Source organism: Phyllobates terribilis, unplaced genomic scaffold, assembly GCF_046119375.1.
Source record: "Phyllobates terribilis strain yellow unplaced genomic scaffold, ASM4611937v1 Scaffold_5__5_contigs__length_657084704, whole genome shotgun sequence".
NCBI lineage: Eukaryota > Metazoa > Chordata > Amphibia > Anura > Dendrobatidae > Phyllobates > Phyllobates terribilis.
The window spans coordinates 228,036,634-228,051,253 of record NW_027362765.1 but is presented as its reverse complement, the minus strand read 5'-3'; the positions used below and the strand labels follow the sequence as shown (position 1 = coordinate 228,051,253).

General features: G+C 42.3%; 1 protein-coding gene across 1 annotated transcript in view; it reads right to left on the bottom strand.

The window, feature by feature from the left end:
- LOC141272794 (protein-glutamine gamma-glutamyltransferase 5-like) overlaps positions 1–14,620 on the bottom strand; it is a 103,499-nt gene that overhangs the window by 16,161 nt on the left and 72,718 nt on the right. Inside the window, exons 5-10 of the mRNA XM_073683862.1 lie at positions 7,000–7,128; positions 6,727–6,904; positions 5,648–5,786; positions 4,878–4,981; positions 2,908–3,147; positions 2,529–2,819 (exon numbers count right to left, since the gene is read on the bottom strand). Coding sequence (XP_073539963.1) covers positions 2,529–2,819; positions 2,908–3,147; positions 4,878–4,981; positions 5,648–5,786; positions 6,727–6,904; positions 7,000–7,128 — 1,081 coding nt within the window. The remainder of the gene's footprint in view (positions 1–2,528; positions 2,820–2,907; positions 3,148–4,877; positions 4,982–5,647; positions 5,787–6,726; positions 6,905–6,999; positions 7,129–14,620) is intronic.

Genomic DNA, 14,620 nt, shown 5'->3' with positions numbered 1-14,620 from the left:
ACAAAATGTTGGCATTACAGAATATCTCTATTCTTTCTACATCTTATTATGTCTGATGCAGAAAATGAAATGAGATTCCAAATAATTGAATGTTGCATGGCAGCTATACCATAACTCCCAACTTTCCAGGAAGAAAAAGTGTGAGAGATCATGTAGTGCTCATAGCAGTAAAATTTTAGGCTGCTCCCTTATTTCACACCCTTAGCCAAACCCATTTACCATTTCTCCTCTTGCAATAAAGAAACTGTTTAAAGTGATGAATGGATACTATAAAAGCAATGAATACTTGAGTGACTGTAGACTTTTGTTCCAAGCCTGGACTACCCCCTATAAGTACGTAATAAAATGTATTTCTAAATAAAATTATATTTTTTTTGGAGGTGAGGGCACTCCAATATAAATAGGAGGCACTCTACCTCCAATATAAATATATATTTATATTTCGCAATTCATACAGTGTATGTACTGGTCCTCCCTGGGATTCAAACTTTCTCTGGCTTCTTGTCTAGTTAATGCTCTTCTTTAATGGCACATTGTACTGGTACATAGAGATACAGCTTCATATACCACTACACCTCTACGTACTAAATAATTTTATATATATACAGTACAGACCAAAAGTTTGGACACACCTTCTCATTTAAAGATTTTTCTTTAAAAAATCTTATATACTTAACAAAAAAGTGTGAAACAACTGAAAATATGTCTTATATTCTAGGTTCTTCAAAATAGCCACATTTTGCTTTGATGACTGCTTTGCACACTCTTGGCATTCTCTTGATGAGCTTCAAGAGGTAGTCACCGGAAATGGTCTTCCAAAAATCTTGAAGGAGTTCCCAGAGATGCTTAGCACTTGTTGGCCCTTTGCCTTCACTCTGCGGTCCAGCTCACCCCAAACCATCTCAATTGGGTTCAGGTCTGGTGCACCCCATCACTCTCCTTCTTGGTCAAATAGCCCTTACACAGCCTGGAGGTGTGTTTGGGGTCATTGTCCTGTTGAAAAATAAATGATGGTCCAACTAAACGCAAACTGGATGGAATAGCATGCCGCTGCAAGATGCTGTGGTAGCCATGCTGGTTCAGTATGCCTTCAATTTTGAATAAATCCCCAACAATGTCACCAGCAAAGCACCCCCACACCATCACACCTCCTCCTCCATGCTTCACGGTGGGAACTAGGCATGTAGAGTCCATCCGTTCACCTTTTCTGCGTCGCACAAAGACACGGTGGTTGGAACCAAAGATCTCAAATTTGGACTCATCAGACCAAAGCACAGATTTCCACTGGTCTAATGTCCATTCCTTGTGTTCTTTAGCCCAAACAAGTCTCTTCTGCTTGTTGCCTGTCTTTAGAAGTGGTTTCCTAGCAGCTATTTTACCATGAAGGCCTGCTGCGCAAAGTCTCCTCTTAACAGTTGTTGAAGAGATGTGTCTGCTGCTAGAACTCTGTGTGGCATTGACCTGGTCTCTAATCTGAGCTGCTGTTAACCTGCGATTTCTGAGGCTTGTGACTCCGATAAACTTATCCTCAGAAGCAGAAGTGACTCTTGGTCTTCCTTTCCTGGGGCGGTCCTCATGTGAGCCAGTTTCTTTGTAGCGCTTGATGGTTTTTGCAACTGCACTTGGGGACACTTTCTAAGTTTTCCCAATTTTTCGGACTGACTGACCTTCATTTCTTAAAGTAATGATGGCCACTCGTTTTTCTTTACTTAGCTGCTTTTTTCTTTCCATAATACAAATTCTAACAGTCTATTCAGTAGGACTATCAGCTGTGTATCCACCAGACTTCTGCACAACACAACTGATTGTCCCGACTCCATTTATAAGGCAAGAAATCCCACTTATTAAACCTGACAGGGCACACCTGTGAAGTGAAAACCATTTCCGGTGACTACCTCTTGAAGCTCATCAAGAGAATGCCAAGAGTGAGCAAAGCAGTCATCAAAGCAAAAGGTGGCTACTTTGAAGAACCTAGAATATAAGACATATTTTCAGTTGTTTCACACTTTTTTGTTAAGTATATAATTCCACATGTGTTAATTCATAGTTTTGATGCCTTCAGTGTGAATGTACAATTTTCATAGTCATGAAAATACAGAAAAATCTTTAAATGAGAAGGTGTGTACAAACTTTTGGTCTGTACTGTATATATACACTGAAGAAAAATTTGAACGCAACACTTTTGTTTTTACTCCCATTTTGCTTCTCAAAGATCTAAGACTTTTTCTAAGTACACAAAAGGCCCTTTTCTCTCAAATATTGTTCACAAATTTGTCTAAATCTGTGTTAGTGAACTCATCTCCTTTGCCGAGATAATCCATCCACCTCACCGGTGTGGCATATCAATATGCTGATTAGACAGTATGAGTATTGCACAGGTGTGTCTTAGGCTCGTCACAATAAAAGGCCACTCTAAAATGTGCAGTTTTACAGTATCGGGAGGGTCCGGGGGAAGTCACAAAACCAGTCAGTATCTGGTGTGACCACCATTTGCCTCAATGAGAATACATACTTCAGTACTTCCTTACCTTTGCCTGGACTAACATCAATTTCTATATTTTCGGTCCAGAATTGCTCCAAAGCTTTACCATTGTACATCATCTCTTGTCCACTGAGAGTTATGTTGAACTTTTTTGGTTCAAAGCCTCTATTATGAATACGATATAGAAGAATGATTGTCTGTCCAATTAGAGGGGATTGTGCCAACTTTAAGGACACATTAAAGTCCAGTGCCACAATCGAATCTCTTTCCATAAATGGCTTCTTAGATTTCAATTTAGCTACAGCTTTTTCAAACACAATCCTCTCCTCTGCAGATCCTATAAAATAGAATAGGAGAGAGTGAACATTATCCACCATAGAAGTAACACAAATAGTATAATTTCTATCACTGAAAGTTATATTTACCATCCCCATACTTGTATTGGTTTGTTATATCTTCTCTGGTGTTACTTCCAACACTTTTCGTACTTATCGACTGGCCAATGGTGAGGGTATCCACTTTTCCTTGCTCTACACCACCATCTTGAAGAACCCAGTGAACTACATCCCCATTCACTTCTGTAAACACGAACGCAACATCATAATCTACATCTACATCTCCTTCTTTGATTGCCTTCACAGGGGCTGGGCCACAGCAATATGTCCCTAGAAGAATACAGAACAAGATAAACCAAATGGCAAGACTATACACAATATGAGCTCATACAATATGTAGTCTTGATGTACAGTACAGACCAAAAGTTTGGACACACCTCATTTAAAGATTTTTCTGTATTTTCATGACTTTGAAAATTGTACATTCACACTGAAGACATCAAAACTATGAATTAACACATCTGGAATTATATACTTAACAAAAAAGTGTGAAACAACTGAAAATATGTCTTATATTCTGGGTTCTTCAAAGTAGCCACCTTTTGCTTTGATGACTGCTTTGCACACTCTTGGCATTCTCTTGATGAGCTTCAAGAGGTAGTCACCGGAAATGGTCTTCCAACAATCTTGAAGGAGTTCCCACAGATGCTTAGCACTTGTTGGCCCTTTTGCCTTCACTCTGCGGTCCAGCTCACTCCAAACCAACTCGATTGGGTTCAGGTCTGGTGACTGTGGAGGCCAGGTCATCTGGCGTAGCACCCCATCACTCTCCGTCTTGGTCAAATAGCCCTTACACAGCCTGGAGGTGTGTTTGGGATCATTGTCCTGTTGAAAAATAAATGATGGTCCAAATAAACGCAAACCGGATGGAATAGCATGCCGCTACAAGATGCTGAGGTAGCCATGCTGGTTCAGTATGCCTTCAATTTTGAATAAATCCCCAACAGTGTCACCAGCAAAGCACCCCCACACCATCACATTTCCTCCTCAATGCTTCACGGTGGGAACTAGGCATGTAGAGTCCATCCGTTCACCTTTTCTGAGTCGCACAAAGAGACGGTGGTTGGAACCAAAGATCTTAAATTTGGACTCATCAGACCAAAGCACAGATTCCACTGGTCTAGTATCCATTCCTTGTGTTTTTTAGCCCAAACAAGTCGCTTCTGCTTGTTGCCTGTCCTTAGCAGTGGTTTCCTAGCAGCTATTTTACCATGAAGGCCTGCTGCGCAAAGTCTCCTCTTAACAGTTGTTGAAGAGATGTGTCTGCTGCTAGAACTCTGTGTGGCATTGACCTGGTCTCTAATCTGAGCTGCTGATAACCTGCGATTTCTGAGGCTGGTGACTCGGATAAACTTATCCTCAGAAGCAGAGGTGACTCTTGGTCTTCCTTTCCTGGGGCGGTCCTCATGTGAGCCAGTTTCTTTGTAGCGCTTGATGGTTTTTGAAACTGCACTTGGGGACACATTCAAAGTTTGCCCAATTTTTCGCACTGACTGACCTTAAATTCTTAAAGTAAGGATGGCCACTCGTATTTCTTTACTTAGCTGCTTTTTTCTTGCCATAATGCAAATTCTAACAGTCTATTCAGTAGGACTATCAGCTGTGTATCCACCTGACTTCTGCACAACACAACTGATGGTCCCAACCCCATTTATAAGGCAAGAAATCCCACTTATTAAACCTGACAGGGCACACCTGTGAAGTGAAAACCATATCCGGTGACTACCTCTTGAAGCTCATCAAGAGAATGCCAAGAGTGTGCAAAGCAGTCATCAAAGCAAAAGGTGGCTACTTTGAAGAACCTAGAATATAAGACATATTTTCAGTTGTTTCACACTTTTTTGTTAAGTATATAATTCCACATGTGTTAATTCATAGTTTTGATGCCTTCAGTGTGAATGTACAATTTTCATAGTCATGAAAATACAGAAAAATCTTTAAATGAGAAGATGTGTCCAAACTTTTGGTCTGTACTGTATATATTGTATGTATATACATACCTCCACTGATCTCTTGTGGGGTGGGATCTAAAACTTGCCAGCCATCATAACCTGGAGGGAGGTCTTTCCTTGCCATCCAACCTTCATCCCAGACATGAAAATTCCTACATGGTTTTGCAACATTTCAACATGAGAATATGCTAATTGTAATAATGGTAATTTAGGAAAATAATTAATCTGGGAAAATAATTTAGTGGCTTTCACATCAACATGTGTCAACAAACCATACTAATATAGAAAAAATGAATTAACAATGAAAAAAGCTACATAAGAAAAAGAATAATAATGCAGCATTTAAAGAAGAAATGGCCAGGCCAAAATATATCCAAAATATCAATGTATGTAGTATTCAAAAAGGAAAATAATATGAAATGGCTTCTTCAGGGGTAATCAAGACTTTTCCCCTGATGAAGCCAGTTCACAGCAATACGCCTAAGGAATCTATTCCCACCTGACAATGCAAGTGTAGATTTATTCAGAATAGTTGCTACTAATATTTCATAGTGACTCATACTGATGCAAAGTAATATGTTCTTGATTGTTAGGGCTATCTAGAATACATTGCATATCTTATTTTTCTAATACCAAAAGTGCTCTTGTACATCAATGCTGAATAACCAGATATCTGGCATTAATTTAGTAAGGCCGAAGAAAGAGAAGGCAATATTACTAGCTTGGTGGCTTTGACTATATTGGTGTAGGATTTTAATGCTACATGTATTAGTCTGTGAATGTATACAAAGCAGCCTCTCCTTGCAATCTTTTCTCACCAGACACTGTCTCCTTCTGCGGGTTCCAATTTCTTCCCAGTGTCATCATAATACTCGTCAACCGTTAGGCTTAAGTTTGTATCATGTGCAGATTGAAAGTTTGTCACTACACGAGCAGGAATTCCCAGGAATCTCAGCACTGAAAAGAGAAAAATGAGAGAGATTGGAGGTGGAGGCCAAACATATTGTGAAACTTACTGTAGAGTGTCCATATAAAATAAAGGAAGGTTGGCTGAAGCCGCTGACTGTCTTATGTGTCTGGGGTTATTTCGACTCTCTCTTCATGAGAGATGTTGGTGGAAAGAAAGATCATGTTGAATTACATGTTGGATTCTTTGCTCCTCTGGAATATTTGTCAGGCTGCGACTTATTCCCCTTTTCCCACTGAAACACATAAATGCTCAGTCAAGCTAAGCATGCATTTATATAGTTGGAGGAATAGCTGGAGGATGAACAAGCATTCATTCAACAACTATTTAATGTGTATGGACACCTTTAGATATGTAGATCTTAAATGAGAAGTCCAGTCTCAAAAGAAAAGTCTGCAGTCATTTTATGTAACCGCAGACTGCTAATTCGTGACACTGTGTGATTCGCACAATGCCACAATTCTCCGGTATTCCCTATTTGAGTGGGTGTTCATGTGGTCTCATTTATGTGATTTGCATACTTGAGGGTCACATGCTGACTAGACTAAACTGGGCTACTTTCAATTCTGTTCTATTGAGAGAAGCCAGGTGGAGTCTAGTCTGCATGTGATCGCAAGTAAGCAAATCGCATACATGGGGCATACAGATGTACTATTTGGCATAGAGCATAGGGTGACTGCTGACTTTTCTTAGGAGACCAGATAACCTCTTTACATTGTATATACAGTGTAGCAGGTTGCCAATATGCAGTAAGATATATATTGAAATAAGAAAATGAAAGCCCAACCAGGTTTGCTACGTAAAAGTTTCCATAGTGAATATGCTCTGGAAACTAGAAAACAATATGGCACCCTTAGTGCTATAATATCTTTCTTGAAACTAGAAGTACTCAACTGTTATACATCAGTTGATAGTTTTATTAGCATTTACCTGTGCACATCACTCCAGCTAGAACCCAGCATTGTCCATATCGAACTGGTCTGCACCCACTGTTGTGCCAAATTCTCAAAATAGTAACACTTCCATTCCATGTGCTTGGGTTGGCACCATTCCCGAAGAACTCATCCCAGGAGGATTCTATCACTCCTCGATCATCATTAGAATTGATCTGCATATTTCAGTGATTAATAATAGAAAATGAAGCATTCCCATGAATCATAAAAAAAATAATAATATGTAGTTTACCCAACTGGCCTGGCTTACCATGGCAGATAAAACTCTACTGATGTACACAGGGTCTCCTCTCTTAGAACAATCTAAAGTTGGATTTTTCAGATAATTTGGGCTCATGTCTAAAATTCTCAGGCATATTTCACTTACTCCATCTTCAAACTAAAATTTTGGGGAAAAAATGCATTCCGGTTAAAGCGTTATTTTACTACTAAGCAGCCAATATTACAAGAATATCATCTGGTCCGACCATGAATATAGTATATTAGTTAACTTTTCTATTTAAAGACTTTCTCCCTCTGATTTTTCGATACATTGGACTCACCCACTGATTCCAGGAATGAGCTGCTTTAAATTCTATTCACTAAGGAAGCTTACGCCTCACATGTATTTCAGACGAGAAAATAAATCCCACCAATCGGAACATATTGTAGTTGGAAAACTCTTTTAAATATATGATTTGCATTAACCATTCCCAATCTTATTGTACAAACTCACAGACAAAACTTCCCTGAAGATCAGGACTATTCTAATACCATAAGCTTCAAATAAAGGTCCAGCAAAAGCTAAAACATCAGTTTCTTTTATGGCAGATGGCTTCCCACTACAACAGTATTTAGTGAACAGCTCGCTCAATGATGTCAGGATCTTCTACCTACACTGTGTGCAGAGCTATTAGGCTACTGAGTATTTGCACCATATCATACAGATTTTCCAACTCCAAGCTGTAGAAACTTGAATGCTTACTGGATGAAGTAGATCAGGTGATGTCTGTTTGTTTAACCCTGCTGTACTGTTCGGGTCTATTTGACCCAAAAAAAGTTTGTGAAGCTGGAGATTACTTATTATGAGGAACTGCAAATCATGGTTAGGTGAATTTGCTTATGGGTAGGTTTTGTTGTTATGAGTGTTATTTTTTTTTTTTTTAGTGTGAAATAATGATTGTTCTACATGTACTGTTCGGGTCAATATGACCCGATAGTGTTTTATACAGATCTCCCGCCATATTTTCAGTCACATAATCGATTTATAATATCGTTGTGGATTATTTATTGCATCTACTATTGTTTATCGATTTCTCCAGTTCCAACAGGTCCGTTCGCTCGATACATTTGCAAGTTACTGCAGATGGATGGGCTTTGAGTACAGGTCTGTGTAGGTCTGTTTCACTGTAGTATATAAGCTCTTATTGTTGCTAAACTGGTTAGGGTTTGACCCGATTTTATTATTATCATGATTGTTGTTTATTTATATAGTACCATTTTATTCCACAATGCTGATTTTACCCTGTGAAAGTTGTGAGTGTCAATTATTTCGAAAGTTGGATAAAAATGTGGTGAAGACATCCACTGAGTGAAGCGGAATTGGAAAAGCTTGCCAACGCCTCATATTCTCAAGAAGGTATCCAGCGTGTCCAAAGATGAGGACCACAAAAGTGGCGGGGAAAGTAATTATGAGAATTCTGATTCTGAAGTTGAATCTGATGAGGCGCATGATACCCAGACATCTAGTCTGATGCAAGAAATTCAGTCTAAAAAAGAAAATGTCATTTGGAACTTGCAGCCTTCTGCCCAGGCAGGAAAATTGTCATATGCTAACATCAGATAATTCTCTAATAACTAGCTGCAATTAGAGAAGTTTGGGATAAATGAAGAGAGATTTTTCCAAAATTATACAATACTGGTGAAAATGTCACTGTGGATGAACAACTTGTGGCATTCCGAGGTAGGTGCCCGTTCAAGCAAAATGGAAATAAAAATGGTACCGCTGAAAACGTCATCTTGTTCCGCAAAAAAAAAGCCACCATACAGCTCCATCAGCCGAAAAATAAAAAACTTATAGCGCTCAGAATAAAGCAATGCAAAAAAATATTTTTTCTATAAAATTGTTTTATTGTGTAAAAGCGCCAAAACATAAAAAAAATATACAGTAAGTGTAGTATCGCTGTAAACGTACTGACCCGAAGAATAACGCTGCCTGATCACTTTTACCACACGCAGAACGGCATAAAAAAAAAAACTCAAAAAACAATTCCTGAATTGTTGGTTTTTGTTAATTTTACCTCGCAAAAAACAGAATAGAAAGCGATCAAAAAATGTCCCGTACCCAAAAATGGTACCAATAAAAATGTCAACTCGTCCTGCAAAAAACAAGCCGTCACATGACTCTGTCGGCCGAAATATGGAAAAAGTATAGCTCTCAAAATATGGCGATGCAAAAACTAGATTTTGCAAAAAAAAAGCGTCTCTTAGTGTGTGACAGCTGTCAGTCATAAAAACCCGATATAAATCTGGTATCTCTGTAATCGCACCGACCCGAAGAATAAAGTAATCTAATCAGTTATATCACACTAGGAACGGCGTAAAAAATAAATAAAACCAATTCTTCACCTGCTACTGATTTGTTTATTATGTCTCCCAAAGATCGCAGTATGGCTCGGCACACATTTATCCTGCGCTCTGCGCTGAACACTTACGCCAGAGTTTCCGTGTAAAGCTCTGAAATATGTGATTCAGCCGGAACCCATGACTAGTGTTGAGCCACCCCCGTAGTGTTCGAGTTCGGTTCGGTTCGTCGAACACCCGTGTGTTCGCCGAACTGTTCGTCGAACTGTTCGTCGAACACCTTCGAACACCGTTAAAACCAATGGCAGGCAAACAAAAACACATAGAAACACATAGAAAACACCTTCAGTCCGCTCCTGCCCGTGCCACCTCCGTGTCGCCGGGTTTGTGCCAGAGCCGCGGTGAACCCTGACGGCCAGCCCCCCTCTCCCAATACTGGTGCCTGTCCGCTGGTGGGTCGAGCGAGCCCCCCTGTGGTGGAGGCAGCTCTAAGCTTTTTAATTTAAATTGTCTCTCTAATTTGAATGAATACACTTTAAATCCATTTACAAGGATCTATTGGAGGGCAAGTCTCATGCCAGCAGCCGCGTAATTCCAGCTCCAGTAGCGTCCACTAAAGCTGCTGCAGTTAAAAAGCTTTTATAAGGATCGAGCTCGGCTGTCCACCACAAGGCATCCTACTGCCAGTCCCAGCCCCTATGCCTTGGGCTGCCTCCTGATGCTCTTCACTGAGTATCCCGTGGTCCCGAAGCATTTCCTTTGAAAAAATTAAGTGTCCAAACTACAGGTGGTGTAGCTTGCTTAACAGCCGGGATAATCCGCTGACTAGCAGACACTGCTACTAGGCACAAAGTATTTCCTGGGCTAGATGCAGTTAAAAATTTGTAATTAGATACTCTCGTTGGATGCTGAGAAAGCATTCCATAGAGTCTCCTGGCACGCCATATATGATTCTCTTAAAAAGCTTGGGGTAGGGGTCTAGGGGACCCTTTTATAGCCAAAATCACGGCCCTGTATCACAATACGTCACCTAGGCTGAAGATAAATGGAACTGTAGCACCCTGAGGGCTCGGTTGCTACAGAGGTATTGCACCTCACCCAGAGGTGTGATATCTCACTCTCAGGTAAGGATGGAGTGTGGATCAGGACCCGACACCTGCATGCATTACACCACATTGCCGTGGGGCAGGGCGACCAATATGCCTCTGAGATGGGCACGACAGTCCCTGTCCCTGGCTGGAGTGGGGGGAGGGAACACTGAGGAAGGGGAACCCTGTAGTGCAGGAGCAGGGAGGAAGCAGTTCCTGGGTGCATTGAGAAGGGAGTATAAAAGGTGGGCACCATCTTAGTTCAGTGCAGAGAAGTCTGAGCAGAAGTGGGAGGGAGCAGGGGCTCTGCATGAGCTCTGCTCCGGAGGCGGGCCTAGTAACAGAGGCCCAGGCCTGGAAGAGGGAGAAGGAAGGAAGAGGAGCGGAGAAGGCTCCAGGAACGAGGAATGAAGGGATCCCAGGGGTGCGGACGGGCGAGTCGCCACCGCACGCCCGAATCCACCTGCGTGGAGGGGTCAGGCCAAAGGGGGAGACCGGTCCCCGAAACTAGTGGAGGCAGGAAACGACCCTCAGCTAGAAACCGGAGGCTGTGACATTTTATGTGGCGCAGCCCCTCGCTACACCCGCTAGGAAGGCACCACATAGGGTCAGGGAAACTGGCGCCAAGATTACCAAGAGGAGGCCCGAGGCAGCCGGACAGAAGGGTTGGTAAGAAAGGCCAGACAAAGGACACACAAAGGGGGTCCTGTGAAGCGCTCCAAAGTTATCTGGGAGTTGTCTGAGCCCCTCACCTGGTGAGCACAGTACGACGTGGGCAGCCGTTACCTGCAGACGTGGTCTGGATAATAAGAACTGTGAGTAAAGGCCCTGGACTGCATCACTGACTCCGTGTCGTTACTGCTGCTGCCCTGCACCATCACCCCCATCCTCCGCATACACTGCCCTGAGGCTATACTCCTCCCGTGGGGAGTTATGCTACGCTCTGCTGCACCCACAACACCAGCCTCAGCGGTCTGCCCTGCAGCGGCGGTTCACTCTGACCGCAATCCACGGGTGGCGTAGTCGGACATTTAAACATCAAAACCACATAAATAGTTCCGCCACTGGTTTGACCACCCTGAGCCACGGAACCGGGTCGCCGCCACGAAGAATACAACCACCAGCATCCACCAAAAAGGGTCCGGCTCCGGGTGTCCCAAGGCCCAGGGGGTGCATCAGAACATTTTCATCACCTTTCACAATCACCAATGGGACAAGGCAGGGATGTCCTCTGTCCCCTCTCTTATACATCCTAGTGACGGAGCACCTGCTCTCATCAATTCGCCATAACCCCAATATTAGGTGGATTGAGGTGGGAGGCACCGAGTACAAGTGCTCTCTATTTGCTGATGATGTCCTACTATATATCACTCAATCACATATATCCATCCATGCTGTTATGGCTGAAATAGATCACTTTGTTACATGGTCAAATTTTAAAATCAATACAGCGAAGTCTGAGGACCTCGATGTCTCCCTCCCCAAATCCATATAGGATTCCATCCAGTCCAACTTTCCCTTTGCCTGGCCCTCACAGGGTATCAAATACTTAGGAATTCCTATTCATAGAGACCTCTCCCATCTATGTTATCTTAATTTTGGGCCCTTTATTGAACAACTCCATACAGACCACGGTTGGCAAGTTAGAACTGTAAGATTCACTACGTGAACCACTGGTGTTTTGTGGAAAAGCACATGTACACTGTGTTCCAAATTATTATGCAAAAAGTGTTTAGGAGTGATAAGGGAAGAATTTGTTTGTTTGTCAGTTAAAGTCATTGATGGTGATGTGTGTCAGGGCTCTTTATATCACTGTAAGCAATTGCAGACACCTGTGCTAATTAGTTTGGCAGGTGTGTCCAATGAAAGGCAAGACTACTTAAGAAGGCTGTCTCACATTATTAAGCAGCCTACATTTTCTGCCAAAATGGGAAAGAAAAAGGATGTGTCGGCTGCTGAGAAGCAACAAATTGTGGAGTGTTTAGGTCAAGGCATGACTACAATCAACATTGTGCGAAGATCAGGATGAAGTGTCTTGGCAATCAAGAAGTATGTAGCTGATTCACAGTACACACGTGTGCGTGCTGATAAGGGCAAATTGAGGACTCTTTCCTACAGGCAATTACGTCAGGTTAAAAGAGCAGCGGCAAAAAAGCCTTGTCATAGCAGCAGACAAGTTTTTGAAGCTGCTGGTGCCTCCAACGTCCCCAAACAACAAGATGCAGGGTCCTTCAGAGGTTTGCAGCTGTGCATACGCCATCCTGTCGACCTCCTCTATCCACTTCACACAAGCAGAAACGGCTCCAGTGGGCCAAACATTACATGAAGACTGATTTCAAAACTGTTTTGTTCACGGATGAGTGCCGTGCAGCGCTCGATGGACCAGATGGATGGAGTGGAGGATGGCTGGTTGATGGACACCCCACGCAAACACGGCTACAGCGCCAACAAGGAGGAGGTGGAGTAATGTTTTGGGCTGGAATCATGGGGAGAGAGATTGTCGGCCATTTAGGATCCCTGAAGGCGCTTAAGATGAACTCCATAATGTATGTGGATTTTCTCAAACAGCACTTCCTGCCATGGTTCAAGAAGAAGAACCGTGTATTTCACAGCAAGATCATTTTTTTGCATGATAATGCACCATCTCATGCTGCACATAAAACATCTGCATCTCTGGCTGATATGGGCATAAAAGGAGACAAACTTATGGTGTGACCCCCATGCTCCCCTGACCTCTACCCCATTCAGAACCTCTGGAGCATCATCAAAAGGAGTGTCTATGATGGCGGGAGGCAGTTCACATCTAAGCAACAGCTCTGGGAGGGTATTCTGTCCTCATGCAAAACAATTGAAGCAGAAACCATCCAAAACCTGACAAATTCAATGGACGAGAGAGTTCAGAAGCTCCTTTCGAACAAGGGGTCCTATGTGAAAATGTAACATCACCTAGAATAAAGTTTTGAGTTGAAAACTGTTTGATTTCAGTTTCTAATAACCTGCTAATGCTTATAATTTCAAAAATGACCATTTTTTTGGTCTTTATTAAAATGAAAAGGTTGATCGAAAAGTTTGGGGGATCTAAGAGTGTGGCAACCCAGTAGTCATGATTACTTCGAATTCTGACAATATGAGGGTCATGTTGCAGGTAGTGCAGCAAGAAGGCGCTTATGTGTCTTGCGCATCTCGGAGCCCCAAAATTATTTTCCGGGCTAGATGCAGCTAAAAATTGTTATTAATTTTAAATCTGGTGGAGCTTAGTATAGATGGCCTAATAGGATCAGTGCTGCACACTGCTACAAAGCCCAAATTATTTTCCAGTCAAGATACAGATAAACATGATTAGTAATTTTAAATCTGGTGGAGCTTATTATATATGGCCTAATAGAATCAGTGCTGCACACTGCTACAAAGCCCAAATTATTTTCCAGCCAAGATATAGATAAACATGATTAGTAATTTGAAAGCTTAAAACGGTTGGTAGGGTGATTTTAACCAATCATCAAGCTTTTACTCTCCCCAGGATGACACAGGGGTAGAAAAGTCGTTTCGGATCCATGATTTGTTCATCTTTATGAACGTGAGTCTGTCTACATTATCAGTGGAGAGCCGCGTGCGCTTATCTGTCAACACACGTTCAGACAGAACGCTGGCTGCGGGGCATGACAAGATCTCCAAGGCGTAAGTGGCTAGCTCCGGCCATTTATCCAGATTGGAAGCCCAAAAAGAGCAAGGGTCCAGTGACACAGTCATGGCTTCAATGTTTACTTGGAGATACTCCTGTACCATCGTCTCTAGGCGTTGACTATGTGTCAGACTTCTTGTCTCCTGTGGCCTTGCAAAGGATGGGCTAAAAAAGTGGTGAAATGATTCCGCAAAATTGATGTTACCAGCAGATACTGTGGTTCTGTTACGGTTTGAGTGCTGAACACTTGACGGTCCCACGGTTGGCAAGTTGGAACTGTGAGATTCACTACGTGCACCACTGGTGTTTTGTGGAAAAGCACATGTAAGATTCTGCAACAGTCTCTGCTGATACTCCTGCATGCGTGCATCCCTTTCTATGGCAGGAATAATTTCTGCAAATTTACTTTTGTACCGGGGATCTAACAGTGTGGCAACCCAGTAGTCAGGATTATTTCTAATTCTCACAATTCGAGGGTCATGTTGCAGGTAGTGCAGCAAGAAGGCACTCATGTGTGTTGCGCATCCAGGAGCACCAAG